This window comes from Mustela nivalis, assembly GCF_964662115.1.
Source record: "Mustela nivalis genome assembly, chromosome: 2".
Lineage (NCBI taxonomy): Eukaryota > Metazoa > Chordata > Mammalia > Carnivora > Mustelidae > Mustela > Mustela nivalis.
The window spans coordinates 82,008,458-82,036,305 of NC_139021.1; the positions used below are offsets into that span (position 1 = coordinate 82,008,458).

A 27,848-nucleotide genomic window follows, 5' to 3' on the forward strand; every position below is an offset into this window, starting at 1 on the left:
GTGAAATGAGCATGGAGGTCTTCCTTTGCTGAGCCTGAGATCTGAGGCCCACTGCTCATCCACCGTGAACTTACCTTCCCAGTCTCTGTTCTGCCTCTCCACCAACCACCTTAAACTCTAGGTGAAACAGCCTATCGACCACTCTCCAAAGCTAGCTTGAGCTTTCTTTCCACCATGCTGTTGCTCGTGTCATTTCCCATCCTTGGAAACCACCTTCCTTTCATTGCCAGTAAGTGTTTACTTGTTACCTTTGCTTGTTAGCCAGCTGAAAAGCTCCACTCCTCCCATCACCTTTCCTAATGCTCCCTTACCTTTGGCAAGTCATGTGAACTCAGCGGCATGGCACAGTCAGCACTGGCAGACTATCTCATGGCACTGAGGGCAAACACATAGGACGCAAGGCTAAATTAACTCTATCTGCCCTTGTAGAATTTAAGATCTGTCTGGGTAAGGCCTAAAAGGGGTTAAAAGATTACAGTAATCTTTGTTGAAAGTATTCATCTGCTTCTAAATTAAATAAACAATTTTAATGCAAACAGTCAGTAAGGCATCTTTCCCATTGCCCCCAGGATCTCATCTCTTTCTGCTGCTGTAGGCATAGATGGTGTCACTCCATTCTGTCTTCTCTGGACCATGACAGAATTCTGCACGTAAGTATAAAAAGAAGAAATCCAAATCAGTCATATATCAAATGCTACTCATTTGCCAGTTATTGGCCACTACTTCCTCAAAGAGGAAATTCTAAAAACCAAGTGTAAAGAGGAACCAAAAAACTTATTCTAGGACTTCAGATTATGTTTTCAAACTAATTAAATAGAAGTGATCTTTCCAACTACGCTGATGGTAATTGTGATGGGAATGTATATTATTCAAGTACAAGAGCACAAGAGTCCAGTCTATCAAGAGGATCTACTATATAATTGCCACATGAAAGCAATAGTTAATTTAGAAGATCTGGAAAGGAAGTAGCTGGATCTAGTGCTCAGAGATACAGAAATCACAGACCAAAGTCTCAAGAAAAATGAGACCATTTTAACAACCATGAGAGGTGGTGGGAAAGGAGAAGGCAGAAATGGAAGCATAAAATGCATGATGACAAAGCAAGCTCTCCATTCTGTTCATCCCCAGAACTAAAATTAAAACAAGGTTATTGTGTTAGGGCTGCAGCTCTTAAACACTCATAGGAAGACCCACCCACAGGAGACCTGCATTCTTTCAGCCTGGAGAAGGAGGAGGCAGCCACTAAAAGCTCGCAAGGATCCTTCAGGAAACACTGAGGAGAGTGAAAAACTTAAGTTTCCCCAGGCATCACCAAGAAGGGACTGTGGGTATGCACTGATTTGGGGCTTCAGTTTCATGCCTAAGAGAAGAGTTTCGACACAAAGCTAACCAAGCTAGGCTTACCCAGAATTTCCGGCAGTTTTTATACTTCAAGAAGTAAGTGGAGCACTGTTCCCTGTTGTAGTTATTTTCATCCATACATCGGGTAGAAGCATCGGATTCCTTAAATATGTAAGAAAGGCGTCATTTAAGAGGGTGAATGGGATCTTAAAAAAAAAAACAACAACAAAAAACCCCCAAACTTCTGAAGCCACTTCCCTCCAGAACAGATAATATGAACTCATTCCCTTCTGCTCTTTTAACGAGCATGTAATGAACAGAAACTAAATTATCTTCCCAACCATCCCAGCACTCATTCTGCTCAGGGCAGACATCTTCCTTTTCATAGTCTGGGTCAGTTTTCTGAATATCTGATCATGGGAACTTGAGCCAGGGTGCAGACTGAGATCATTTATCCCAGTTACCATTTAACAAAGAAGCAGAGGCAGGGTGCAAGGTGCTGAAAATCACTACTGCACAGTGAGAATCAAAACCCAATCTCCCAACGCAGATTGCAGCTGTCCTGCTTTTCCAAGTTCTCACTTTGACGTGACTGTTTCATGTAAAGCAGGTTTCAAGATCCTAAGCAAGTCGCTAGTAACTGGTCTACATCAAGGCAACGTATATTAACACCACTCATCTCAATGTATTTTTGGCTATCATTCCCTCCATTATGCAACTACATATACCATTATGCATGCAGTTTTAATAGATATCATTAATATCACTTCAAAACCTAAGTGAACACAGGGCTGTGAGTTCAAAGGTAGGAGCTATTTGGGAATTAAAATTAAGCTGTCTAAACTGGAAGTAGATTGGATAACAAACTTCAAAGTGAAAAGTATGATTCTGAGAGGTCATCTAAAGGAAAGCTTTAACTCCAGGGATAGGTAATTTGCTTCACGGATCTAAGAAACACGGTCTATCTAAAGAAACTTAATAAAGCTGTTCAAAACAGATCAAATATACAAAACAAAGCTAAAATTCTATGCCAAATATTTAATGAATGTGTGCATTTGAAAAATGCATTTGGTTCAGGGAATGGCACCAGTCTGATGACTGCATTATTCCAGGGAGACAAAGCTACAAGTCAGTATTGCTAGTCATACCAAATAGATGCCAATAAGACTTTATTATTACAACAAAACATTTTGTGTACATGATACCCTTGTGGGAAGCTTTAGGCTTTAAATAGGCAAATTCCATTATAGGCCCTATTCGTCGCCAGGCTGTCTTAAGGACAGGATGAAATTATTGCTATTAAAACAAATTTTAGTGGCAGTTGAAAAATATACTTTGCCACTTTCCACTTTTGGACTACAGACTTTCCCTGGTGTTACATATTCTGTCTGGTGTTACAGTGGCAAATATATGCTTGCACATTATACAAATGGAAACTTTGAGGGGATGGATCTTTGTTACCTAAATTATAAATACCTAAAACTGCCCTGGTGAAAGGAGGATACGCTGGCCAGGAATATTTTTGTACAGAAATAACTTTATTCAAGAACTTCAGAAAATGGATGCCCATAAGAACACAACAAGTCTGTTTTTCCAAGTTAATACTCGTGAAAATTAAAAGTAAATCACCTTACCGACAAGCAAGGGTTTATGTCAGGATCTCTCAGCCTCCGTGCTACCATGGGCATCCTAATACTTTCCTTACTGCAGGGAGATGTTAGAGAAGAGAGTTACACAGTGAATGACAGAAAATAAATCAGTACATCTCATTACACCCCTGAGTACTTGAAAAATTAATTTTGGGATGCTTATCCAGTAAGGAACTTTGTATGCCCTCTCGATTATGACAATAAATATTTGGTTGGGTTTTTCCTTTGCATTGCCATGGTGCCTCAGCACAAAGGCCATATTTAAATTCATCCACTGAAATTTGATTATAATGTCCAGGAAGAAAGTTCAGTTATAGTTCAGTTTTAGTTTATCTTTACTTCTAAAGGTTAAGCTATAAACACATTAAAAAAAAAAAAAACCTAAGAATACAGCATGCATTCTTTTTCAAAAGAATATTTATTCATTTATGAGAGAGAGAGAGAGAGAGAGCCAATATGCACAAGTGTGGGGAGGCAGGAAGTGCAGAGGGAGACAAGCCGACTCTCTGCTGAGTGAGGAGTGTGCTTCCCTTCCAGGCTTCATCCCAGGCCCCTGAGATCATGATCAGAGCTGAAATCAAGAGTCCAATCCCTAACTGACTGAGCCACCTAGACCTCCCAAATATAGCATACATTCTAATGATTATTTCCTTATTACACACTTGATCATTATACAAAATAAGTGTGGAACAAATAGTACAACCCAACATTAGCAAAAACATTTGTTTACTAAACCTAACTGCATACTCTGTAGCCAGCACTAGGGTGGTCAATATACTAAAAAAAACAAAGTTATTGCTTAGTTGGCATTTTGAAAAGCTAAAAAAGAAAAACTGAAACTTTACTCCCAGTGGTATCTTCTATTTAACTGATACTTCCCTGGGTTAAAGGAAGTCATAAAATGCTACTGTGGTCCATTAACCTTCCAACTCAAGCCTTACACATGGAGAACTCTGCAGAAGTCCTCACCAATTAAAGATGATCACAGTTCCCTAAGAGCCAACTAGTGATTCCAAGTCAAGTCACACAGTACTCATATATGTCAACTATGTTCCAGGAAAACTGATCTCTATAATGGAGTTCATCTGAAATGGGTATGCCTATTATCTTGGAAGACATGTCATAGAAAGGAACTAAAAGAAAATTAAAAAAACAATAATCAACAAACTATTTAATATTTCAAAGTGATTTTTTCATTCCACTATATGGGTATACTATTGATGAGCTACCCACAAGCATTTTTAAATGCTCTGCACTAAGTTTAAGGGCCTGAGCTAATATGTACTCTCGAATTCTCTTCTAGCTTAACCATCTTCCACCTAAAAATGGAAGGAGAAACAAGCGGTAACGCAATATGACCTACACAACACCACCCAATAAAAAACTGCATCAGTCAGTATAACCAGACAAAGGTCAGAATTTTGGTATGAAATGGTTTCTACTTTTCTTGCCCTAGATGACACGGTTAAAAAGTATCAGTCATGGTAAAAGAAATAAGGTACATTCAGGAAAATCAAGCTCCTAAAAAGTGGAGGTATTTGTAATCAAGAGTCACCCAGTTCAGAGACCAGGGTGTCCAGGCTAAAAGAGAAAAAAGTTTAGTCATTCCAGTATCCTTTCACTTTTAGGAATCTTCCAAGTAATCCTTATATTTCATGATTTTCCCTAAACAATACATGAATATATACCTAGCTAACAAAAGCATCTAGGTAAAAAAAGGAATTCAAGTGGCTATTCAATTTTATCTAGAAGCTTCTTCCTCTCTTGAACACAATTCTTTTGCTCGCTTGACTTCTCACTAAGAGAACACAGTACTAAGTAAATCCACACCCTTCTTTTTTACATCCATCCTATGATGTAAGAACACAGAATTCTACTTAGCTGTTTATATTCCCTATATATAATCTCAACAATAATCAGACATACACAAAACTCTGGTTGCGTGCCTTATATGAATATGCACTTTCACTGCATTTTATTATCATTATCAGTCAAGAATTCTTTTAAAATAACATCTAGGTAACATCATATGTACACAAATCAAGTTTGAAGCATTAATTTATTCAGATTTCCTTTCCTTTCCTTTCCGGATTCCACATACGAGTCAATGTTAAGTTTGGATTTCTAAATGTCACCTTCTTTGCCTGAATCCTCACGTATCGACTGAAAATGAAGAGGAAACGCCTGTTTACAAGGAGAAGAAGGGCTAAAGGGAAGATCGAGTGTTCTGATAGAGAACACTTGCCTGCTTACTTTCTGAAAGCACTCAACAAATATTACAGAGCTCTACATGCAAAGGACAGCCGGAAAGAAAACCAAAGATTTGAGGGAGGGGCCGCAAAAGCACAGCACAGTTGAGGAATAACTCTAACACCTTCTCCAAAAGGCAAATTGCTTTAAAAAGTATGTGTTGATTTTCCATCCAGTTCACATCCCCAGAGGAAGAAAACGTTACTGAACACGTCCATGCTCACATGCTGGTCAGAGCCAAGGCAGGGGTCTGTGGCTCTGATAAAACGCAGATGCAACTAGCAGGAAACTGAAATACGTTATGTGAGAACCTAAAACCCTTACCCCACTGCTGAGCGCAGAAAGGCAGGGTCAGGAAGTCGGCATAGCGAGGCGGGGAGGGGTGGGGAAGTCGAATGAAGAAACTGGAGGTGCGGGTCCGCAGTCTCGCGACCTTCCGCGATGCTGCCTGTCGGTCTAACAGTGGACGACGGGCACAGAACACACCTTGCTGTGACCTTCGATGGAGCCGAGTGGGGCAGGGGGACAGGAAAACGCAGGAAACTGGGGGGGGGGGGGCAATTACGCCCCAAAGGTTGAGAAGCAGGGTAAAGGAGAGCTGGGGTGCGCAGGCAGAGTGAGGGTCACTTTCCTCGTCTCCAGCCCGAACAAACCGGTGTCGTGGAAAGGAGAAGCGACAGGAAAGGGCCTGCGCTGAGGCAAGGCCTGGTGGCAGCGGCTTCACGCCGAAAGAAAGGATTCGGGCCCGCGGTGACCCAGGTGCACACTCCTCTCTTCTCGCATCCCCGCAGTCGCCGCGGAAGATGGGGCGGGGGACCACTCACCTCGGACGGCCACCCTGCCAGCTCCCAGGCCGTCTCCAGCTCCAAACACGTCAATGGCTCACGCAGCAGGACCTTAAGTAGCGCGCATCCCAACGTGCTGCCCCCGCTCCCCGGCGGCCGCCGGCCCAATCAACGCGCGCCGCCGCCAGACTGACAGCCCTCCCGGGCCCTCCTGGGCGGGGGCGGGCGGGTCTCGCCCCGCCCCCAGCTGGCGGGAGGAGGGCCGAGGTGGGAGGAGTGGGCGGGGCTGGGCGCCCGGCCACGCCCCCATCCCCCCGCCCCGCCGCGCCCCCCACGCCGCGGCCCGCCTCTTAACACTTTGGTTTGATGGGCGGCACCAAAACCCAATCGGCGAGCCCATCCCTGGCGGCGGCGACGCCTAGTGGCCGGCCCCGGGGCGGAGCCCGCCTGGGGGGCGGGCACAGCGGCGGGCGGGGACCGGGGGCGGGCCGGCGGGAGGCGGGGGCGGTGGCCGAGGAGGCAGGGGGAGGCGGCGGTGGGCGCGACGTCGGCGGCGGCGGCGGCGGCGGCGGCAGCGGCAGCTGCAAGTTGGGCTGCAGGGGCAGCGCATACACTACAATGGCTGCTGGAAAGAGGCGTAAGGAAACAATTTCCAGGCCCGCCGCGTCCAGCCCGAAATATGAGAAAAAAATTATTAGAAATTCCGCGGGCGGTGTAAAGGCGGCGGACGGGCCGGAGGGAGGATGTTAAAGCCCCGCGGTGAGTTCTCCCGGGGTCCGGGGCGGCGGAGAGGCGTTTAGCGGGAGAAATATCAGGGTTATTTAAATTATGGGACTAGCCGAGGGGGCAGAGGAGCAACAGCGGCGGCAGGAGGAGGAAAAGTTTGTGCTACTCTCAGCCCCTGCTCAGGACCCCAGAGAGAAAAATAATAATAAAAAATAAAATAAAATAATTAAGCGGGGGTGTGGGGACTCCCGAAGTCGCTTCTGACAGGGCAGGGGGCGATGCGGCTGGAGACCCAAAGGTGAGGTCGGTGGGAAAAAAAAAAAACCCTTTATTCAGGGTCTGGAAAGTTTGAAAAGTTTTCCTCCTCCTCCTCCTCCTCCTCTCTGGTGCTGTGAATATTGTGACAGCGGCAGCGGCAGCAGCGAGAGCGGAAGACATTAGAGACCCGAAAAATAAGGGAAAAATTAATATAAATTCAGTTTTGAGAGTAAACTCTCCGCATTTTCCACCAAAACATCCCGGGGGAAGGTCGCTTCCCAAAGGGCCTGGCGGAAACCCGCAGTCGGCAATATTTGGGGGGCACTTTGAGTGACTTGGGGTAACTTTGCCCCTTTTTCAAAAGAGGTTTTTCTTTTTTGGAGAAATGAATTTGTTTTTGCCCTTTCCTCAGGTGGGCGAGTCGGGGTCGGGGTGCGGGGTCTGCGGGGAGGTGTGAGCCCTGGATGTGTGGCTGCGAGGGCGGGGGTAGGGGGAGGGGGTGCTAAATGAAAGCAGGAGATCTGCACAGAGCAGGGACAGCTTGTTGTCAGTATCATAAACAACCAAAATGGAGGGAGAACTCAGGCATATAACCAAATAAAATTTTTTTAAAAATCGCAAAAAATCCCTAAAAATCCGGGATGCTCCCCCTTTTCTCGCTAAAGGTAGAAGTATGAACCGCCTTACCCCTGAAGTCCATTTTGACTTTGCAGGGACCAAGGAGTTAATATTTATTTATTTTTTAAAACTTTCGAAGGGCAAAAGCCTTTTATAACTCAACCGACAATGAGAAAACGTGAAAATCCGATGCAAGAGAAGGAGGGGGAGGGAGGGGGGAGGTGGTAGTGCAGAAACTGCTAAACTTATTGGTAATGTGGATTGATCTGAGATAAGATAAACACTATATTTGCTATTTTATAACTCTCTTTTAATGATCTTTGCGGGGTGGGTTTTTTTTTTTTTTTTTTTTTTTGGTGGAAAAAAAAGTGATGCCATTTTCTTAATAGAGTTAATGTGTGTGATTGGAAGAATAAACCTTTCCGGCTTTAGATTGCATTTTCGTCGCATTTATGTTTCAGGTTTTGTTAGTGGCTCCCTCCTTTCTTTAAACTGGGCTCTACAGAGGAGGGGTAGAGAGGTGATGTTGCACAGAGAGACTGGAGTGCAGGACTGGAGCACCTTTTGGGGAGGGGTGGGGCGTTGCTTGGTTTCTCCCTTCCTGACCCGTTTGTCACCTGTTCATTCTCTGTAAAGAGTATTAAGCTGAAGTTTTCTGGTTTTACGTATATAAAAGGATGGTGCCTCTTGCATCACATTGAAGTTAATGGGAAAGTGCTGCTGATGTTGGTTCCACGTGGGATATGGGACAGAGCAGGGCATTTTAAAGGGACAGCTTCTCTTTTCTTATGATTTTCATCACCTGCACACAATCACTGTCTGAAGACCAAAGGCAGAGGTGCTGGGAGGGTGTGGTGGTGGAAGAGCCATCTCTTTCCATTACTCAAATGCACCCACCTTTAGGAGTGATGGAGGGAAAGGAGAGATAAACAGGCTCAACAGAAGATGGATATTGTGTAGATTAGTTTGTATCCAAGCTGTTCTTTTGTGTAACAAGCCTCCCAGGAACTTTTCATGTTACCTTTCTTTGCTTTGGAAGCTGATTTTGGAAGGATTTGTGGAAAAATGGAAATAGTTTAAGGTGTGTGGTGTAATGGTATAGCATTATTGAACAGTTATGAATTCTGTGCAGTAAGATCAAAGAGCTGTGTATGCCCATAATGTGATTTTACAGCCATTTTATAAAAGCTGTAAAATACCTAATATTCAATTTGGCTTAAGGTACATTGAAGACTTCTGGTTGAAAACTGCAGACAGAGTGGTGGAGATTCTTTAACACTGTAAGCAGTAGGCATTTCTTTAAGGGGAGAAAAAAGCACATACACCAACAACATGGAAAAGTTTACACATACCCATTTTTAAAGCCCATCCTATACATGTGCTGTAACTGTGCTACTTTGAAATTAAAAGGTTTTAAAATCCTGAGACCTATCAGTTTGCATCTTTTAAGTTGAATTTATTTGTGTTATTTAAAAGGAAATGTTTACTGATCATATACTACTGTTAACTTTAATGGTTGACATTTTCACAATATTTTCAAAATTTAAAATATGTTAATTGTTAGCTGAATTCTGTTTGAGATTAAGGTTCATCTCAAATAGAATTGACTTGTGCTCCGTTTTCCACAGGTATATGGAGTTTTGAAATAAATGCCTATTTTCCTTTGTTTTTTTTATGAGTTATAGAAATAGATTAAAATTAGAGCTGGGTTTTTGTACATTTTATACAGACTATTTTTTCTTTTCCTACTGTACAAACAGATTATTGTTTTGAAGCCCATTGTATGTTAACATGTGTTCACAACTGAGCTCCTATCTGCACCTTTCAGTAAATACCTCCCGAACAGCATTACATCGGCACAGTGTTTGAGTACATCATCTTGTGGTTTCTGATTTTGGAAGCAATTACACCTTTCTAAGAACTCATTAAAAATTATTCCCATGAACCACTGTTAAATCAAAACTGATTGAAAAGTGATTAAATTATCAATGGGAAAGGGAAACTTCCCCTTCCCCCAAATAATCATCTGTCCAGAGGTTTCAGAATGCCATTATTATTTATACAACCTTTGAAATTTCTCTTACATTTTTATTGTACTTTGACTGATGAAAGTTACATTAATTATAAGTAGTCAGAATTAGGCTCTCTGTTTAAAATAAATGAGATTTTTGGATCTTAATTGTTGCCACTTCGACAGACTACATACTACTAACAAATAAATTCAGTTTCTGTAAGCAGAAAAATATTTCTTCCAATTACATTAGACCATTGAGTTATTCAGTTTGTTTGGACACTTCAAGTTATGATTAGTTTATTGTCAACCTAAGTAAAAGTGCTGTCATTGTGATTTTTTTCCTCTCTCACAAAGGGTAGTATAAAAGTTTCTTCGTGTTTGGGTTTTACACAAGTGGCTGCTTATCTGAATTAGAAAATGCATTGAGAGTGCGCAAAGTATAAAAACTTTAATTCGTTGGAGAGTATTCTTTAGGTAGAGCATAGCATAATATCTAATTTGAATTGGTTGTATTGGGCTTTTTTAATATCTCAGATATAATGTCTGTTGAACATACTTTTTCTGAAGCTACCACTGAATTACACCTATTTAAAGTAATAATCCAAGGATATTGTGTACTCAAAATCTTTATTTCAATTAGAGTTAGAGAAAGCTCCTACTTTGAGATTCTTACTTGAAATTTATATGCCTTATTCTGCTATTTGAAATTCTATAAGGAGTTTAGCTGTTATGGAAGATAATTTATAGATAAATAATCCAAGGATATTGTATATTCAAAATCTTCATTCCAGTTACAGTTAGCGAAACCTCCTACTTTGAGATTATTACTTGAAATTTATATGTCTAATTCTGCCATTTGAAATTCTATAAGGAATTTAGCTGTTGTGGAAGATAGTTTATAGATATGGGCTAGTACTGAAAAAATCCCATGTCTGTATGTTTATTATAACCAAAATATTTTAATAAACAGATATCTAGAGCTAAATAAATTAGTGAATTTGCCTTTATCAATATAATTTTAAATTTTTAAGGGTAATCTTTGTATTTTAATATCCTACAAAGGTGGAATTTTTTTTCCTTCATTTTTAACATAATGCTGGTTGTTGCCATACACATTTTGGTTGGTTTCTGGAAATTTTCCTTTCTAAGGATTAAATTGTTGTTTGCTAAATGAAATGTAATGCTCCTGTCTTGGGTATTTGAAAAGCCAGATAACTTTAAGCTGTATCTGTAACCATCTTTAAAGTTTTGTTTCAATAATCATTTGCCCCTTGAGTTGTGTAATCAAAATATTGGTTCCTTCTAGGAATGTTTTAATATTTTTATTTAGAACTCTGTTCTTTGGGAAATTAAGATGTACAAAAAATTACCTGTTACCCACACATTTACGTACACACACACACACACACACCCAGGAAAAGGTTCTGCTGAAAGTTTACTCAAACGGCATGGAATACTGGTTCTTTTTTATGTGTTTCCAAATGCATAAGGAATAAATATAAATTTTTTCTCTTTGTGTTGATAACATCTTAGATTCTTTAGTTATTTGAGTAAGGGAAGAGTTTCAGAAGAAGGAAAAAACAACTGAATGTGTTCAACAAAATCCAAGATAGTGAATATGTTAAAGGTAAAAGGGCTATAAATTGTCCCTTGAGCCATGTTTTAAATGTTTAAAGGACCTGATAAACACCTTTTCTGAAACATCAAATACTTAGATATATATCAGCCACTGTGAAAAAACATAAGTGGACCTTTAATTTCTTTAATTTTTACAGGAATTAATGTAGGCAGCATATTTAACCAATTAGTAAATGTTTAGGTAGCCGTGTGAAAGTATTTACAAATAAGTTAAATATGAGGGCAGGGTATGTCAGATTGATAAGCTGTAAAGTTAACTATGATTTTAGGATTCATGGGTGGGAATTCTTTCCCATTTTATGATAAGATCACTTTGGAGGTAGCTCATTTTTACTTTTTGCATGTATTTCAGTGTCTAATTTTTATTGAAATGCCTGAACCTGACATCTACTCTGTTACTGCTTTTCATTTATAATAGGACAAGTTTTATATTTTATTAGCAAATTTAATTTTCAAGCTTAATTAAGAGAAATTAATGAAAAAGTGTAGGTCATAATATTTTATAAAAGTGTTAGTGTATAGTTATTAACATTTGATGTTGTAAGAAATATACATGTACGAAAGCCTTCTAGAAATTATGACAGAGGCATAAGTTGATTTTTACTTCTAAATCAGTTGGCCTCCTGTCCAGTGGTTTGCATTCTACTCAGTTTGTACACCTGTCCCTGCCTTCTCTTTCCAGAGTGGTATTGACAAGGTTAGGGTGCTGGGGAACTACCAAGGGTGGTTTGGTATTTTTATTTTCTGTATGTTTGGTATTTTTGTTTTGTGTATGTATTGTCGTTTGTAGTCCTTAGGGTGTTAAGGCTTTTGCCTTTTTTTTTTTTTTAATGCTTATAAGAAAACAGAAATCCATTTTTATAAAACAAATAATTTCTCATTTTGAAAAAGTGAAGTGGTGTGATACTGCATTAAAATTGTTAGTGTTTAAAAGTCCCTGGATGTCTTGTAAACAGAGTTACTGCAGGATCATGGTATTAAAACTAACCACAGTGTGTGTTGGGAATTTGAGATGACTACCTAAGAAATGTGTGTGCATATGTAAAGTGAGTGAATTTAGGCAATTAGGTCCTAGATTAATAGGATAAACAGTTTGCTTGAAATGTTTCCTTGCATTTTTTTTAAAGTGGAATTTTTTTTCCTAATCTAAAAACAGAAAACCTAGAACTACAAAGGTGTTAGAAAGTTTATTTGATGCCTTTTAAAAATAAGAGTTTAAAGAATGAAAGTGTGTAATGAGAATATAAGAATGGACTAAAATGTCCAAAATTAATAGGAAAGAAATAGGGAGATGAGAATTTCAGAATAAAATAAAAATCATGGCAAATTTAAAAATTGACTTGAGTAAAGAATAACTACATACAAAGCAAAAATAATAAATTTACCCTTTGAAAGTGGAGAGATAATTGGGGGAATCTATAAGAGAGTATTTTCAGTACAAATTGCTGACTTTATAATAAACTTTTAAAAATACATTCCCCCAAAGCCTTTCTTCTGTATCTTCTTAGGTTTGAATTAAACTAAATTAAATTCTAAGAATAATTTTTAGTGGTTATTTTCAATTCTTTATTTTTAAGTAAGGAAAAATAATTTTTTCATATTTTAAAAATATTTTAAAGATTATTTTAAATGTGTACCTAAGGGAAATGTTCTGAAAAATCTTAGAAAATATTGAAAATTATCTTATCCATTTTTCATCAGAAAGTTTAAAGCTTTGTTAGGTTAATGAAATGGATTTTAAAAACTTAACCTAAGAGCAAGGTACTTTGTGGGCTTTTTTAGGGCAATTTGTATCATTTCCTACACACTTAATAACATTTAAAAAGCTTTTCAAAAGGTAAAGATAAGAACAGTCAACAAAATTCTTAATTTCTGGATTGTTTTTCGGTATATGCTGACAGTTAAAGGAAATTTTTCTTTCCTATTTATTAATTAGCAATTGACTTTCTGAAGGAGGATCTAGACTTCTTACAGTATTATGTTCTGGTGTGGAAGTTTCCTTTAGTATAAGAAAATATTTTGAGGTTAGAGGTGGCATCTTTTCCTAAAAGGCAACTGAATCCCCTACAGATTGTGAATGATGATGTGCCCTTGCAGAGTCTTGAACTCTACCTTTCTTGAGAATAAGAGGCTCATTTTATTTAGACTTGGAGTTATCAAACACTTGAATTATTGTCTCAAACCTATATTGAAATTGCATGTGTGCATATTGATTACTTATGATAGCCTATCTTTTGGTTTCTGAATATGGAAATATTAATTCTCAGAGTAAATGCTACAGCTAAACGGCTGCCATCAGTTTTTTTTTTAATTTCTATGATTTTAATCAATAATTAGATATTAGAGCCTTTAATTTTGAGATACATTTTTGGAGACTGTTAAACTAGAAATCGATCAGAGAATGAGGGATTTAGCCTTTTGGCTAGAAGGCAAGCTGAGAAAATGTTTTAATCGGTTTTGTTCACTTTAAGGTGTATTAATAAAAAGTTGATTGAATTGTTCTCCATCAGGAGAATTTTAAGAAACTGAACCTGACAGATTAAGGTTGTTCAAACGTTCAGGTTAAAAATGACACCAGCTGAATTTTAGTCTGCTACATTTTCTAAGTAATTTGATTTTATTTTCTTGTATTGTCTTAAAGCTGGAATTACATAGTGCCCACATCACTTTTCATCATACCCTAAAAGAGTTAGAATATCAGGGTTGTTGTTTTTTTAAATCAACTTTAGCAAATGAAATGAAAATACGGTTTTATTTAAGAATATATTACCTTTCTTAAGCTTTTTGTATTTCCTAAATATAATTCCTATAACTGCTCTGTTCCAAAGAAGAGAAATTAGCTCCCTTACTTTAAAATTGAATTTGTTCTAAATTTGCAGTTTATGAGAGTTGTGTCTTTATATAGCTGAGTAAGATCTATTTTAACCTTAAAATTAATATGACCAGCATATCTGATTAGGGACTATATCTCAAACATGAATTTACTTTCCTTGTATTTCTAAACTTGTTTTCTAAGTAAATCTGAGAAAATGTTTTTCATGTGTTTTTCTAATTTGTTATTGTCTGAGGTCATTTAATTGGATAAAATTTCAACCTTGGTTATGTTACTTTTCTAATATTAGTATTTTGTTTGCAAATCACTATTCAAATGCTAATGGTTTCAGCTCTAAAATAGAATTAGACATATAAGAAAATAGGTAGGTAAATTATACCAGGGGTTTTGGAAGCAGCTCTAGTAGTTCTTATTTGGAAGAGTTTAAAATGTTTCAAAGAAGGAAAATGCCTACAAATACAGGGTACTCTTCTAACAGCAGTTGGTGATATTTTATGTTTTTCTTTGAATGCTTCATAAAATTTGAGCATCCTCAGAGCTCCTGTCATATAAACAAATAACTGATTTTACTATGCCCAGTGTAAAGTGTATATATCAGGCTTAACTTTTAAGGTAATTTGCTTCAGTTTCTTTTTAAGAACAAAGTTTAAGACAAATATTCCTTAGCAATAATTTCACATACAGTATATTATAAAAGGTAATGCATGTAAAATATTTAATTATAAATCAAAATGGAAATAACTATCATGTAACAGATCTAATTAGATATAGAATAAAGGTTTTAAATATTTGGATAACTTGATGTACTACTGAAATTAGGGAATCTTAATTTGAAAGCTGTTCTGTACCTGAATTTATTTTTATATGCCTAGAAGTTTGTAAACAAAGTGAATACATATCGTTATCTGACAGTTTGTAGAATTTCATAAACATCTATCTTTTCACACAATGAGAATATGTTTTTCAAATAGAGGCACAAAATTACTTAGAGAATCAAATAATATTTGGTTATTGTAGTTATTTTGAAGGAAGAATGTGATAATGTGTTAGAACTGTTTTTATCTATGTCACTTGAATATCCACTGCATTTGAAATTTTTAATCATTAAGCATTTTAGACTCTTAGGGGTATCTTAGTTCGTTTTAAGTAGCATTACAGATTAATACAGCATTTACATTATATTACATTTACATTACATTACAGCATTTACATTAATACAGCATTTACAGTAGCATTACATCATTATAGTTTTCCTTAAAAGTCTCTCTTTTTGAACGTTATAACATAATAAAGACAATTACTTTAAAACTTGAGCTGCTTGTATTTAATAACAGCAGTTTTGTTCCCAAGATCATATTCTTAAAAGAAGTTTCTACTTTGGAGCACTCCTAATCATAGCTCAGGTAATCTTTTTAAATATGCACTAGTCTTCTCTTGTTTTTTGAGGTAGGCATTTATCGCTATGAACTTCCCTCTTAGAACTGCTTTTGCTGCATCCCATAAACTTTGGTAGGTTACACTTCCATTTTCATTTGTCTTTTTTATTTCTCTTTTGATTTCTTCTTTGACCAGTTGGCTGTTCAGTAGCATGCTGCTTAATCACCACATGTCTGTGAATTTTCCAGTTGTCTTCATGTAATTAATTTTTAATTTCATACCACTGTGGTTGGAAAAGATGCCTGATAGGATTTTAATCCTCTGAAGACTTTTTTGTGGTCTAGCGTATGATCTATCTTGGAAAACGTTCCATGTGCACTTGAGAAGAACGTGTATTCTGTTCCTTTTGGTGGAATGTTCTGTGAATGTCTGTTAAGTCTGTCTGGTCTAATATATCATTTAAGGCCAATGTTAACTTACTGGTTTTCTGTCTGGATTATCTCTCCATTGATGTTAGTAAGGTAGTAAAGTCCCTTATTGTTGTATGGCTGTCTATTTCTTCCTTTATGTCTGTTAATATTTGTTTTATATATTTAGGTGCTCCTATTTTGGGTGCATAAATATTTACAAATGCTGTATCTTCTTGTTCAAATGAACAACCTAACTTTACACCTCCAGGAGCTAGAAAAAGAACAAATAGAGCCCATAGCTAGTAGAAGGAAGGAAATAACATATATTAAAGCAGAAATAAATAGAAATTAAAAAGACAATAGGAAAGATCAGTGAAACTAAGAACTGATTATTTGAAAAGATAAAATTGACAAACCATTAGCTAGACTCACTAAGAAAAAAAGAAAGAGGACTCAGAATGAGAAGTGAAAAAAGATGTTAAAACTGATACTACAGAAATAGAAAGGATCATGAGAGACTACCATGAACAATAATATACCAACAAATTGAATAACCGAGAAAAAAACAGATAAATTCCTAGAAACATACAATCTACCAAAACTGTTTCATGATGAAATAGAAAATCTGAACAGACCCATTACTAACAGACCAATTACTCGTGTGGGGATTGAGTCACTAATCAAAAATTTTCCAGTGAACAAAAGTCCAGGACCAGATGGCTCCACTGGTGAATTCTACCAAACATTAAAAGAAGAATTAATACTAATCTTTCTCAAACTCTTCCAGAAAATAGAAGAGGAGAGAATTCTTCCAAATTCACCATATGAAGCCAGCATTACCCTGCTACCAAAACCAAATAGGTGGTCACAAGAAAAGAAAATTACAGGTTAATATCTTTGATGAACATGGTATAAAAATCTCCAACAAAATGTTAGCAAACTGAATTCAGTAATACATTGAAGAAATCGTACTGTGATCAAGTGGGATTTATTCCAGGGATGTAAGAATGGCTCAATATCCATACATCAGTCAAAATAATAACCACATTAACAAAATGAGGTATAAAAGTCATATGATCATCTCAGTAGATGCAGAAAGAGCATTTGAAAAAATTCAATATCCATTTATGATAAAAACTCTCAGTGCAGAGGGCATAGAGGTACCGTGCTTCAATTTAATAAAAGCTATATAGGACAAGCCCATAGCTAACATCATACTTAATGGTGAAAAGTTGAAAACTTTACCTCTAACATCAGGAACAAGACAAGGATTCCTGTTCTTGCTGCTTTTATACAATATAGTATTGTATAATATACAATATAGTATTTCGCCAGAGAAATTAGGCAAAAAAAGAGAGAAATCAAAGGCATCTAAATTGGAAAGGAAGAAATGAAACTGCCCACTATTTGCTATTGATATGATATTATATATGTGGAAACCCTTAAAGACTCTGTCAAAAAGCTGTTAAATTTAATAACCTAATTCAGTGAAGTTGTAGGATACAAAATCAATATACAGAAATCTGTTGCATTTCTATATGCTAATAATGAACTATCAAAAAGAAAAAACATTACCATTTGCAATTGCATCAAAAAGAATACCTAGGAATAAATTTAACCAGGGAAGTGAAAGACATATATATTGAAAGCTAGAAAACGTGAAAGAAATTGAAGAAGATATAAATAAATAGAAAGATACTCCATGCTCATGGATTAGAAAAATTAATATTCAAATGTCCATACTGCCCAAGTAATCTACATATTCAGTGCAGTCCCTTTGAAAATTTCCGTGGCATTTCTCACAAATGGAACAAACAGTCCTAAAAGTTGTCTGGAACCACAAAAGACATGAGATAGCTGAAACAGTCTTGAGAAGAACAAAGCTGGAGGCATCACATTCCCTGATTTCAAGCTATATTACAAAGCTGTAATAATAAAAGCAGTATGGTGTTGGCATAAAAACAGACACATAGATCAGTGGAACAGAATAGAGAGCCGTGAAATAAATCCACACATATATAGCCAATTAATTTATGGTGGAGGAGCCAAGAATATACAATGAGGAAAACACACTCATTGTAGAATTGAATGTAAGACCTGAAACCAGGTTTAAAAGAAAACATAGGCAGTAAGTTCCTTGACACAGATCTTTGGTGATGATTTTTTAAAATCTGACACCAAAAGCCATGCACACACACAAATAAATGAACAAGTGGGACTACATCAAACTAAAAAGCTTATGCACAGCAAGAAAACCATCAACAAAATGAAAAAACAACCTCCTGAATGGGAGGAAATATTTACAAATGATTTATCTGGTAAGGGTCTAATGTCCAAAATATATAAATTCATACAACTCAGTTGCAAAAAACAAACAAATCAAGTAAAAAATGGGTAAAAGATCTGAATAGACATTTTTTTCAAAGAAGACATACAAATGGCCAACAGACACATGAAAAGATGCTCAACATCATTTATCATCAGAGAAATGCAAATCCAAACTACCATGAGATAATCACCTCACACCTGTTGGGTGGCTATTTCAAAAAGCCTAGAAATCACAAGTGTTGGCAAGGCTTTGGAGAAAAGAGAACCCTGTGCACTGTTGGTACAAATATAAATTGGTACAGATGCTGTGGGAAATAGTGTGGAGGTTCCTCAAAAAATTAAAAATAGAACTATGATATGATCCAGCTATTTCACTTCTGGGTATTTATCCAAAGGAAATGAAAACACTAACTTTGAAAGGATATGTACACCCCCATATTCAGCACAGCATTATTTGTAATAACCAGCATATGGGAAAAACCTAAGTGCCATGGATGGATGCATAGATAAAATGTGGCACTTATATATAATATTGTATATAATATAATGTATAGTATTATAAAACTTTATATTATATATAATGGAATATTATTCAGCTATAGAAAAGAATGAAATCTCACCATTTGTGACAGTGTGGATGAACTTTGATGCTATTATGCTAAGTGAAGTAAGACTGAGAAGGACAAATACTCTATGATCTTTTTTATATGTTAAATTAATTTAAATACCTTTAAGCAAAAATAAAACCAAGCTCATACATACAGAGAACAGATTGGTAGTTCCCAGGGGCAGAGGGTGGGGTGAGGGTGGGGAGAAATAGGTGAACTGTTTTTGTTTTTAGTTTAAATAAATTGGGGGGAAGAAAACCCATAAAACAACAACAACAACAAAATGGGTGTATGTATGTATACACACACACTGGAGATACAGTTGCTCTGCTTAAACACTGAGTATGATATGGTGCTTAAATTTAATCCTACTCAGTTTACCTTTTATCAGTGCAGGAGGAGGAAGAGAAAGTAGTTTGTTTTCAGAAAAGTGCAATTGATCACTTTCAGAGGCTGACTCATGAGAGCTTTTCTAAAATGCAGAATACCTCTGCCAGAATTAAAAGGAATTTCTTAATTAAAACCAAAATCCCCGTGTGTCTAAGAAGTGTTTTCATAATCAGATTCCAGGCACACTTGGGAGGCTGCATTGGCCATTCAGGCGTTCTGCCGTCAGTCTGGATTTCCTTCTCAGTGCTGCCACCCTGTGTATGGCAGTGCCTCTGTACTGTATGCACTCCTTTTCCGTGCTTTGTGTCAAGCCATGACGTCCAAAACCACTTCTGAAAAATAAGCACACATATTACTATAGATTTTAAAGATGTTTTCGTATACCCTGCTTCTGTGTCTGAGGCTGTACTAAATCTAGATTTTTGAAGTTAAACGGTTCAGAAGGATGGTGTTCAGCTGCCAAAAAATGAAATTTGGGAGTTTTTAAAGGTAAACACCTTTATCATCGGCTTCATCAGTTACTTCACTAAAATAAGGTGGAATTGTACGAGTATTTTTCAGAGAGCTTGAAACTGATCAAGTACGAAAGCAGAGGTTTTGATCCTTTAAAGATGAGAGCTAGTAGAAGTTTTTTTTTAATTTTTGTTTTTGGTTTTTTTTTTAGCCGAGTTTTAGTGAAAAGTTCTTCCCGGTAAAAGCAAAACCAAAATGAGCACAAAAAGAGACTGTTTCTGTTTAAAAGAAAAAGAAACTTAACTGGATTGGTTAAAGTATTCCCCGAATCATTAGCCAACATGACTTTTAAATTATATCACCCAAAATATTTTGAGTATTACTGCCATGCATCTGTTATAAAGGACTTTGGCTGGATAGCAGTCTTTGCTCTTACCTGTATTCTCTCATTTCATTCTTACCACAGTCTTGTGAGATAGAAAGTGCAGGCATTATGTGTATTCAAGGAGCAATCCTTATTTTAGAAACTGGAATTCTGTGACTTTGTGTAAGTAAGTCTTTAGGATGGGCAGGCCATGTAAGCTAGTTATTGAGACACTAATTTGCTAGCGTAAGCCTAAATTATATCCAGATCGGAATTTTTGTATTTATTTAAAAAAGTAAGTAAAAATAAAATTTTCGGTCATAAAGTTGACACTAACTCAAGTTAGAACATGTTACATGTCCACTTATTTTTTTTTTAAGATTTTATTTCTCAGGGAGAGATATTGAGAGCACAAGCAGGGGGATCAGCCAGCAGAGGCAGAGGGAGAAGCAAACTTCCTTCTGAGCAGGGTGCCTAATTCAGGACTCGATTCCAGGACTCTGGGATCATGACCGGAGCCGAAGGCAGATGCTTAACCAACCAACTGAGCCACCCAGGCATCCCTGTCTATTTATTTTTAAGCCATGTATTAGGAATTGGGGGAAAATTATAAATTTGCTAAGTTTAAGGAGATTTTTAAAAATATAAACCTAAACTTTGTTTTATAGGATTTAATGATATCAGTAAGAATAGTTTCATCAGTTTTTGCTTCAAAATACATTTACAGCAAAACCATTTCCCCTCAGAATGCATGTCTCTTTTTGAATGGTTTTCATTCAGCAAACAATATAATTCTTTTTATGACAAAAGAAAATAGTGTTTAGTTAATTTCAGATATTAGGCTTCTGAGATGGAAATGTCACTGACGATCTTAACATTCAGGAGAATTCAAAGAATTTAATGCAGTATATGGTATCATCCCAAGTTCTCCAAAATTCCAAGTTAAGTTCCAGATCCAGATTTAGAGGATTTAGAGACATACCCCACATTGACTGTGCATGTTTTTTACTTTGGCCAGCTCCTGCAAAGCTTTCCTCTCATACCTGTCTGCATCTTGTCCAGTGAGTACCCTCGCAAACCATTTTCTTTTTGAAGTTGCCTTATTCTCCAGATGGGAGCCAGAAGTAGGAAGAGTACATCCTGCCCCTCATGGGGTACTTATATTTGCCTTCTACCTCTTCCTTGTCTTTCTCTATGCCTTGTGGATGATAGGTTGGTATATGAAAGAGAACACAAAGCAGCAGATCTTAAAATGCAAAATGAGTGGTACGGTAAACATGACAGGTGTTCCAGGGAGGGAGAGGGGGAACTTGAAGTGGGCTTTGAACATGTCTGAGTTAAGAATGGGCAGAAAGAAGGGAGGGCCTTCAGGTCACATGAATGGTTGTAGCAGAGGTGAGCAGGCAGAAATGTGCTTATTGTCCTCAGCCACCAGGAATACCAGTCTGACCCAAAGGGAGGGTTTGTTGAGGGCAGCACAAGGTGAGAATAGAAAGGTATGCTGAGGCCTGATTCTGAACAGTCTTGATTGCCAGCCCAGGGAGTTTGCATTCCACACTGTAGAAGGCACTCTAGCTTTTTGAATACAGGAGGATGAGTTAGGAAAGTAAAGTCGACTCAGAATCCAGAATAAGTGGAGCCCATGGGTATGAGATGAGAGTTACAGAAATGTTACTGTAATCCAGATCTGAAGTAGTGGCCCACTGTCGTGCATATAACTCCAGTCCTTATCACTGCTAGTCCCTTCCTCACTGGCAAGTTCTTGATGTACATTTTCAAGGACCTCTTTTGACATGGTTGTCTGAACAGAAGGCTGGCTTCTCAAACTCTCAGCATCCCTAAAACTAGCAGTTCAGACTTCAGAAATTTTATTAATGACCCTACCATTCCTTCAAGCCCCTAGGCACAAAGCCAGCCTGTCTACATTCACTTGGAATTTCTGATGTGGGTCTAGTACTTCCATTCTAAAGACATGAAACAGAGGAGACATATAGAGGAAGAAGTAGTTTGATAGCAGTAGGTTATTCTCTCCACAGAGGAGGTGGTCCTAGAGCAGCATTTGGGAGGGGTGACCCTTCTGGGCATGTGGCACATGCTGGGCCCTCACCTGGAACTGGAGTCTAGGGTGTCAGGGGTGAACAGAATGATGGCAGGTGAGATTGGAAAGGGGGACTGGGACCAGGATGTATCAGATCATGAAGGATTTTCATGCTATTGGGAATGAGAACCACCCTCACCCCTGACCCCTGAGATTCACAGTTGGGTCTTTAGTGATACAGAGCTAGTCTTTAGTGTATCTCTTCTTCCTTCCTTTGGTCAGTCCTCTCCTCACTGATTTGCAGCCCTCACCTTGTTCCCCCACCCTCGTACCCAGTGGCCTGCTCAGTCCACAGAGAAGACAGGAGCCATCAACACAGCCCCCTGCCTGGCTCCTCTTTTCCTCTTGCTCTTCCAGAATAGTGGCCTACCTCCTGTGGGTTGGACAAGCTTCAGAGGAGCCTAAGGAGTCTGTCTAGGGGAGGCTGGGCCTCATGGCCTTGGGAGGCATGCTTCAGTTGGTTGGAGCCAACTGGGTTACTCCTCACCCCTCCCATTCTGGTATTTTCCATCTCTTCCTGTCCACCTGCAAATATGCTTCAGTCTTCCTCTGTCAGAAACAAAATACTGTAGACCTTTGCCTTCCACCCCCCCCAACTGTGTATCTTCTCTTTCTTCCCGTCAGTGCCAAGCTTCCTGAAAGGGTGGTCTCAGTCCAGTCTGTTTCCTTCATCCCTTTCTGTTTACCTGGTCCTGCCCCACTCTTTGTAGTCTGTGTTCAAAGAGAACATCCATCAGTAGTAGCATCTTCCAGTTGTATTCCCTCTGGGGTTTTCTGCACGACTTGATAGGCTTCTGAAATTCCCCTCCACTCCCACTCTTCTGGCCCTGCTGCTCCTGCTCTGACACCTCTTAGGGACTTCCCTTCAAGGGTGCCCGTTCCTCCAACATTTGGCCATTTCCTAGGGTTCCTGGGTCCTCCTCGTCCCTCAGTATATACCCTTCCTGAGCACCGGCTTCCACTCTCTACCATACCGGTGCCTGGCAGCTTTGCTCTAAGAAAGCCTCAGTCTCTACCCTCCTCCTGGGCCTCTGGGCCTGTTTTTCTGTTTCCACAAACATTTCCATGTCTGTGTACAGGTCACTTTATCTCACATCTCTTACTCCATGAGAAGACATGACAGAGGGCCTCCCCTGGGCCAGACACTAAGCCAGACTGAGTGAAGGAGACAGTGGACAGAATCCCCTCAACTTATGGCAGGTGGTATGAAGGAAATAAGGACTATAGGGATGAAGAGTTGGAGACCTGGGGAAGAAGGGACCCTTAGAGACAGTGATTAGAGAGGACCTGTTGATGAGGGAACCTTTGTGTAGAGGCCTAACTGATGAGAACAAACAAACCAGGAAGAGCCTGGGAGGGGCAGTTCCAGAGAGGATCCTGATGGAGGGGGACCCCAGCCAGGCAGAGGCAGCAAGGTAGGGGATAAGGCTAGAGAGCCACTCTGCAGTACCATTACATACCCTCTTTGGGGACAGTTGGCCCACACTCTGCTCAGAACTCCGGAGCAGCACATGGGTTGCCCTTTACCAGCTGGCTCCCACCTTGGGCCTCATCTTCATTCACAACTGCCCTTTCCTTGTAGCCAGAGGGCCTGGGGTGTGGTGGCACCCCCCTCCCTCGTGTCCTTGAGAGTGCAGCTCCCTGGGACTAGTGACACCCCAGCCCACTCCAGCTCACACCTTCCTCACCTCCTCCCTTCCCTCCTCCATTGTAACTTGGTTGCTGGGTGAGTCCCCAACCTGCCTGTCTTGCAGTTGGGATGACATCTCTGTGCTGGCACAGCCGATTCCATTCCCTGCTCTTAGCATCCTCCCATCCCGCGCTTGTCCAGCTTCCTCACTAGACTGAGCCCCGACCCCCCTCCCTCTTTCTCCCTCTGGAACCAGGCACACAGTAAATAACTGGGGATGTACGCTCTGGCCACAGGGCCCGACTAAAGGATTGGCTATGGTGAAGGGAAGCTGAGGAAGCTTGGAGCAGTGGCTAGCTGCTGTGTGATGAGAATCCTCCCAGTGGGTGTCCCAGTACAGCATCAAGGAGAAGAATGGCAGCAGCACTGGGCCCATAGAAAAGTCAGCAGGAAAACACCTGGGTGTTGACCTCAAGAGTGGCAGCCAGTGTCTTGCTAACTGTGACGTGCAGGGCAGTGAGTTTGGGAGGCAAGGAGGTAGCTTATTTCGTCTCTGCTGCCCCCCACCCACCCTTGATACCCCTCTCTGCTCAACCTGAGCCCTCCCCACAACAGGTAGAAGGCCATTCCTTGTCCTCGACAAGCCTTGCAGTGGGGTATGGAGCCAAGTATACACATCCCAAAGAAAGACAGACAGACAGACATGCTTATGGTGGGAGAGGACACAACATACCCAGAGTCCCAGAGAGAGACTCAGAGATGCACAGACTGAACACAGAGTGGGAAGAAGAGACCTGTATGTCCAGGGATGCTATGTCTATGAATAGATGTGTGAGGTATTGTTCACACTTAAGGGAGAGAAGAGAGAGAAAGACGCACACTCACCTCATACCCAGACTGGGGAGAGATACAGAAACTCTGTGTCTGTCTTGCCCCAGACTTGGGGACACCGATAACTGGATGAAGGGGGGAGAGTGCACACATCCAGAAGGTAAAAGAAGGTGGAAGGGGTGGAGCCAGAGAGACAGATTCCAGGATGGGTGGGAGGGGGGAGACATACTCATACAAGCATGGGATGTGGACACTGACCTTGGGGGGACAGGAAAGATACACACACTTCCAGAAGGTGGGAGAGAGAGTTACAGTCCTACCAGTATGTGAAGGGAGATCATTTGTACACACATACCCAGAAGGTTGTGAGAGGCACACTCCCACTAGGTACACTCATACTGGGATGGGAGGGGAAGGTACCCTCATGCCCAGAAGGAGCTAGGCACACAACAGGCATCCAGAGAGTAGGAGGGAAATCCCCCAGAATCAGAGGAGAGACACCACATATACATACACATACCTTCAGTAGGAGAGAGAAACAGACTCCCAGAGGCCAGAGAAGGAGACACGCGCGCGCAGACACATACACACACACACCCTTAGGGATGCACAAATACATATACCAGAGTGAGGGAGAGGAGAGAGATCTATATATCCCGAACTGGGAAAGGAGAACAACAGAGAAATTCAGAAGAGAGTTGACACACTTGTGCACACACATGCATGTGTGCTCACACACCCACAGGTACCCATAGAGGAAGCCACATAGACACGTAACAGGAGGGCAGAGAGGCCAACATACAGAAGGAGGGAGGGGGGTCTCACATGGGTGGTACACAGGGCAGTGTGAGGAGACACGACTGGGGAGACACACAGCTCACCCACACTATTGGTGTTTACATGACCACACCAAAGACTCAGGATAGGGAAGTACTCACTGTGTCTCTCAGTGAGGGTGAATCTGTAAATGAGCATAATCACTTGACTGCTGAGGGTACCCTAAACTCCAGGCTGTCACACATCTCCAGAAAGGTCACACCTTATTCCTTTCACTCCAATTAAAATACTAAAAAGGTACTGGACATTCTTAGAGACTTCTTTTTTTTTCAGAGTGTAACACACCTATTAATCACAGCCATTGGTAGGACTTCTTTTTAAGAGTCCCGCCATCTTCAGTAGACTTCAGGATCATTTGGTTCAGCCCGTACCATAGGTGGTTACCTGAAGCACCACCTGGAATCCACCATGCCCTTGGCTCCTTCAAGTCCTTCAGCTTGGGATTCTCTTTTCCCACTTCTCATTAGACAGTGTCCTTTCAGACCTGACTCAGTGGTTCTTCTGTGCCCCGAGAGTCCTGAGTTAGTGCTTGTGTTCTAGTCCCTAGCACACAGCTTGCTCTGACTTCCAGTCAGGGATATCCTTCCCCTACTCATAAAGCTAAGTCTTACTTTTCCAGAAAGGTTCATACAGCAAGCACTTGGCAAATTTTGTGAGGCTTGAGCTGTTGTAACATTTAGAAGTGGAGTCTTGGGTCCTGTGTTCTCACCTAACCCAGAGCTCTTGGGGGTTGCCACCCCCCACGCCGACCTGTTTACACTGTTCCTTGTCCCCCCATAGGAAATCAGGCACTCCAAACTTCAGGACGTCTTGCTTCCTTGGAATCAGCCTGAGCGGGCTAGGGATGAGGAAGCCTGTATCTGCTTTCCCTGGCTACTGGCAATGACTCTGGGCCTCCTCGAGACTGTCACTCCCTTCACCCATCCCTAGACTTTGAAGCTGGACCTCATCATGGCTGTGCCACCGCCCTACTACCAGCCACCCCCACCCCAGTCACCTCTCTCCCTGTACATGCTCACCCCTGGACTGCTCTGGCCTCATGGCAGGAGTCCCCCGGCAGGCTGGTTACATGGGGAATGCAGTGGCAGCCAGGCGGCCCTGCTACAGACCTGGTGAATTGGGAAGGTAGCTCACTTGGAGCAACAGTAACCCCTGACACTAGGAAGTGCTTACTCTGTGCTTGATGTCCAGCACACTTGTACGTAGGGACTTTTTTTTTTTTAAAGCCCATAACAACTCCATTATCCCTCATACACAGAGGAAGATAGTGAGGCTCAGAGAAGTGAAGTAAGTATTAAATGAGATGATGCATGAACAAAATTCTCAGCATAATACCTGGTTCATGTAAGTAAGTGCTCAAATGGCTTTTGTTGTCTAAGCAACCTTTTCCACTCTCTTCTATGAATTTCAAGCTAATAATGATGACAATGATAATAGTTCTTATAGAACTAGGATCTTAATAATCTAATAATCATTAATAAACTAATATAAATCTATTAAGTAATTAATATTTTCCTTTTATATTCTAGTATTTAACAAAATAAAAATAATATTTTATGTTCTAATGATTAATACTGATCTATTAATAGTTAATAGTCTGAGATTCTAATTAGAATCTATAGTAGACATTAGGTAAGTACTCAAGTTCACTGAGGAAATTGGGTCTATCAGATATGCCCTACCTACTATCTGTTCCCTTACCACAAACCTATTCCTTTTGTTCTTGTCCCACGGAATATGGAAATGTGTATGCTGCATTGACTGTTTTTCTTCAGCCAATAGACATGTTCAAGGCTGTCCTGACCAAAGCAGCTTGAAGCCCTCACTTGACTCTACCACTGTGTCTGGACTTCCTTTTTCTTCCTCAGACCATCACATCTTTGCCTCCTTTCCCAGACTTTGCCAACCTGGTTTCCGTGCACATGCACACACACACACACCTGGCCAACAGATGCCTTCCCCTGGTGCCTGGTCTGTCTGCTCCATGACCCTTCCCCAGTGGTGTGCCATTGCCTCCATGAGCCCCCATATTCATCCACCCCCCAGCCTGACATAGTTCTCTGATCCTGCTAGACTAACCTGTTCTCCACCCTTGTGAGAGTTGAAGTTACCCACTCATTGTATGATGAGTACTTGAAAGCCTAAATGTTAAAAATCCTCTCCCAGAATACTTATTTCTAAAAAAGTAATTTATTTGATTGAAAGGCGGTGACTACTGAAGATAGTTGTTTCCCTGTTCCTTTCGCATGCAAGTACAGAGAACTACTTGGCTTCAGTAGAGTAGTATCCATCAGTGGATTGGCCTGTAACCTTTGTGGTGAGATTCGGGCTTTAGAAATGGTCATGTGCATTCCTTAGTACACACAAGTTGTGTCATGAACTATGTGTAAATAATTTCTGACTTTGTCAC

The 27,848-nt window shown here is 39.9% G+C and overlaps 2 protein-coding genes across 5 annotated transcripts in view; one reads left to right on the forward strand and one right to left on the reverse strand.

Annotated features, from left to right (window-relative positions):
- Positions 1 to 508: 508 nt before the first annotated feature.
- CHCHD7 (coiled-coil-helix-coiled-coil-helix domain containing 7) lies at positions 509 to 6,241 on the reverse strand. Its single transcript, XM_082719217.1, has 4 exons — positions 6,065 to 6,241; positions 2,976 to 3,045; positions 1,405 to 1,503; positions 509 to 644 (listed from the first exon to the last, which is right to left on the reverse strand). Exons 2-4 carry the CDS (start codon positions 3,027 to 3,029, stop codon positions 540 to 542), a joined length of 258 nt encoding a protein of 85 aa, XP_082575343.1. The 5' UTR covers positions 3,030 to 3,045; positions 6,065 to 6,241; the 3' UTR covers positions 509 to 539.
- A 321-nt stretch (positions 6,242 to 6,562) lies between these two features.
- PLAG1 (PLAG1 zinc finger) overlaps positions 6,563 to 27,848 on the forward strand; it is a 53,393-nt gene continuing 32,107 nt past the window's right edge. For 2 of the 4 annotated variants that reach the window (XM_082719208.1, XM_082719210.1), the window contains exon 1: positions 6,563 to 6,784. The gene's annotated coding sequence lies outside the window, so the exon portion shown is untranslated. The remainder of the gene's footprint in view (positions 6,785 to 27,848) is intronic. The other 2 variants (XM_082719209.1, XM_082719211.1) reach the window with 2 other exon arrangements.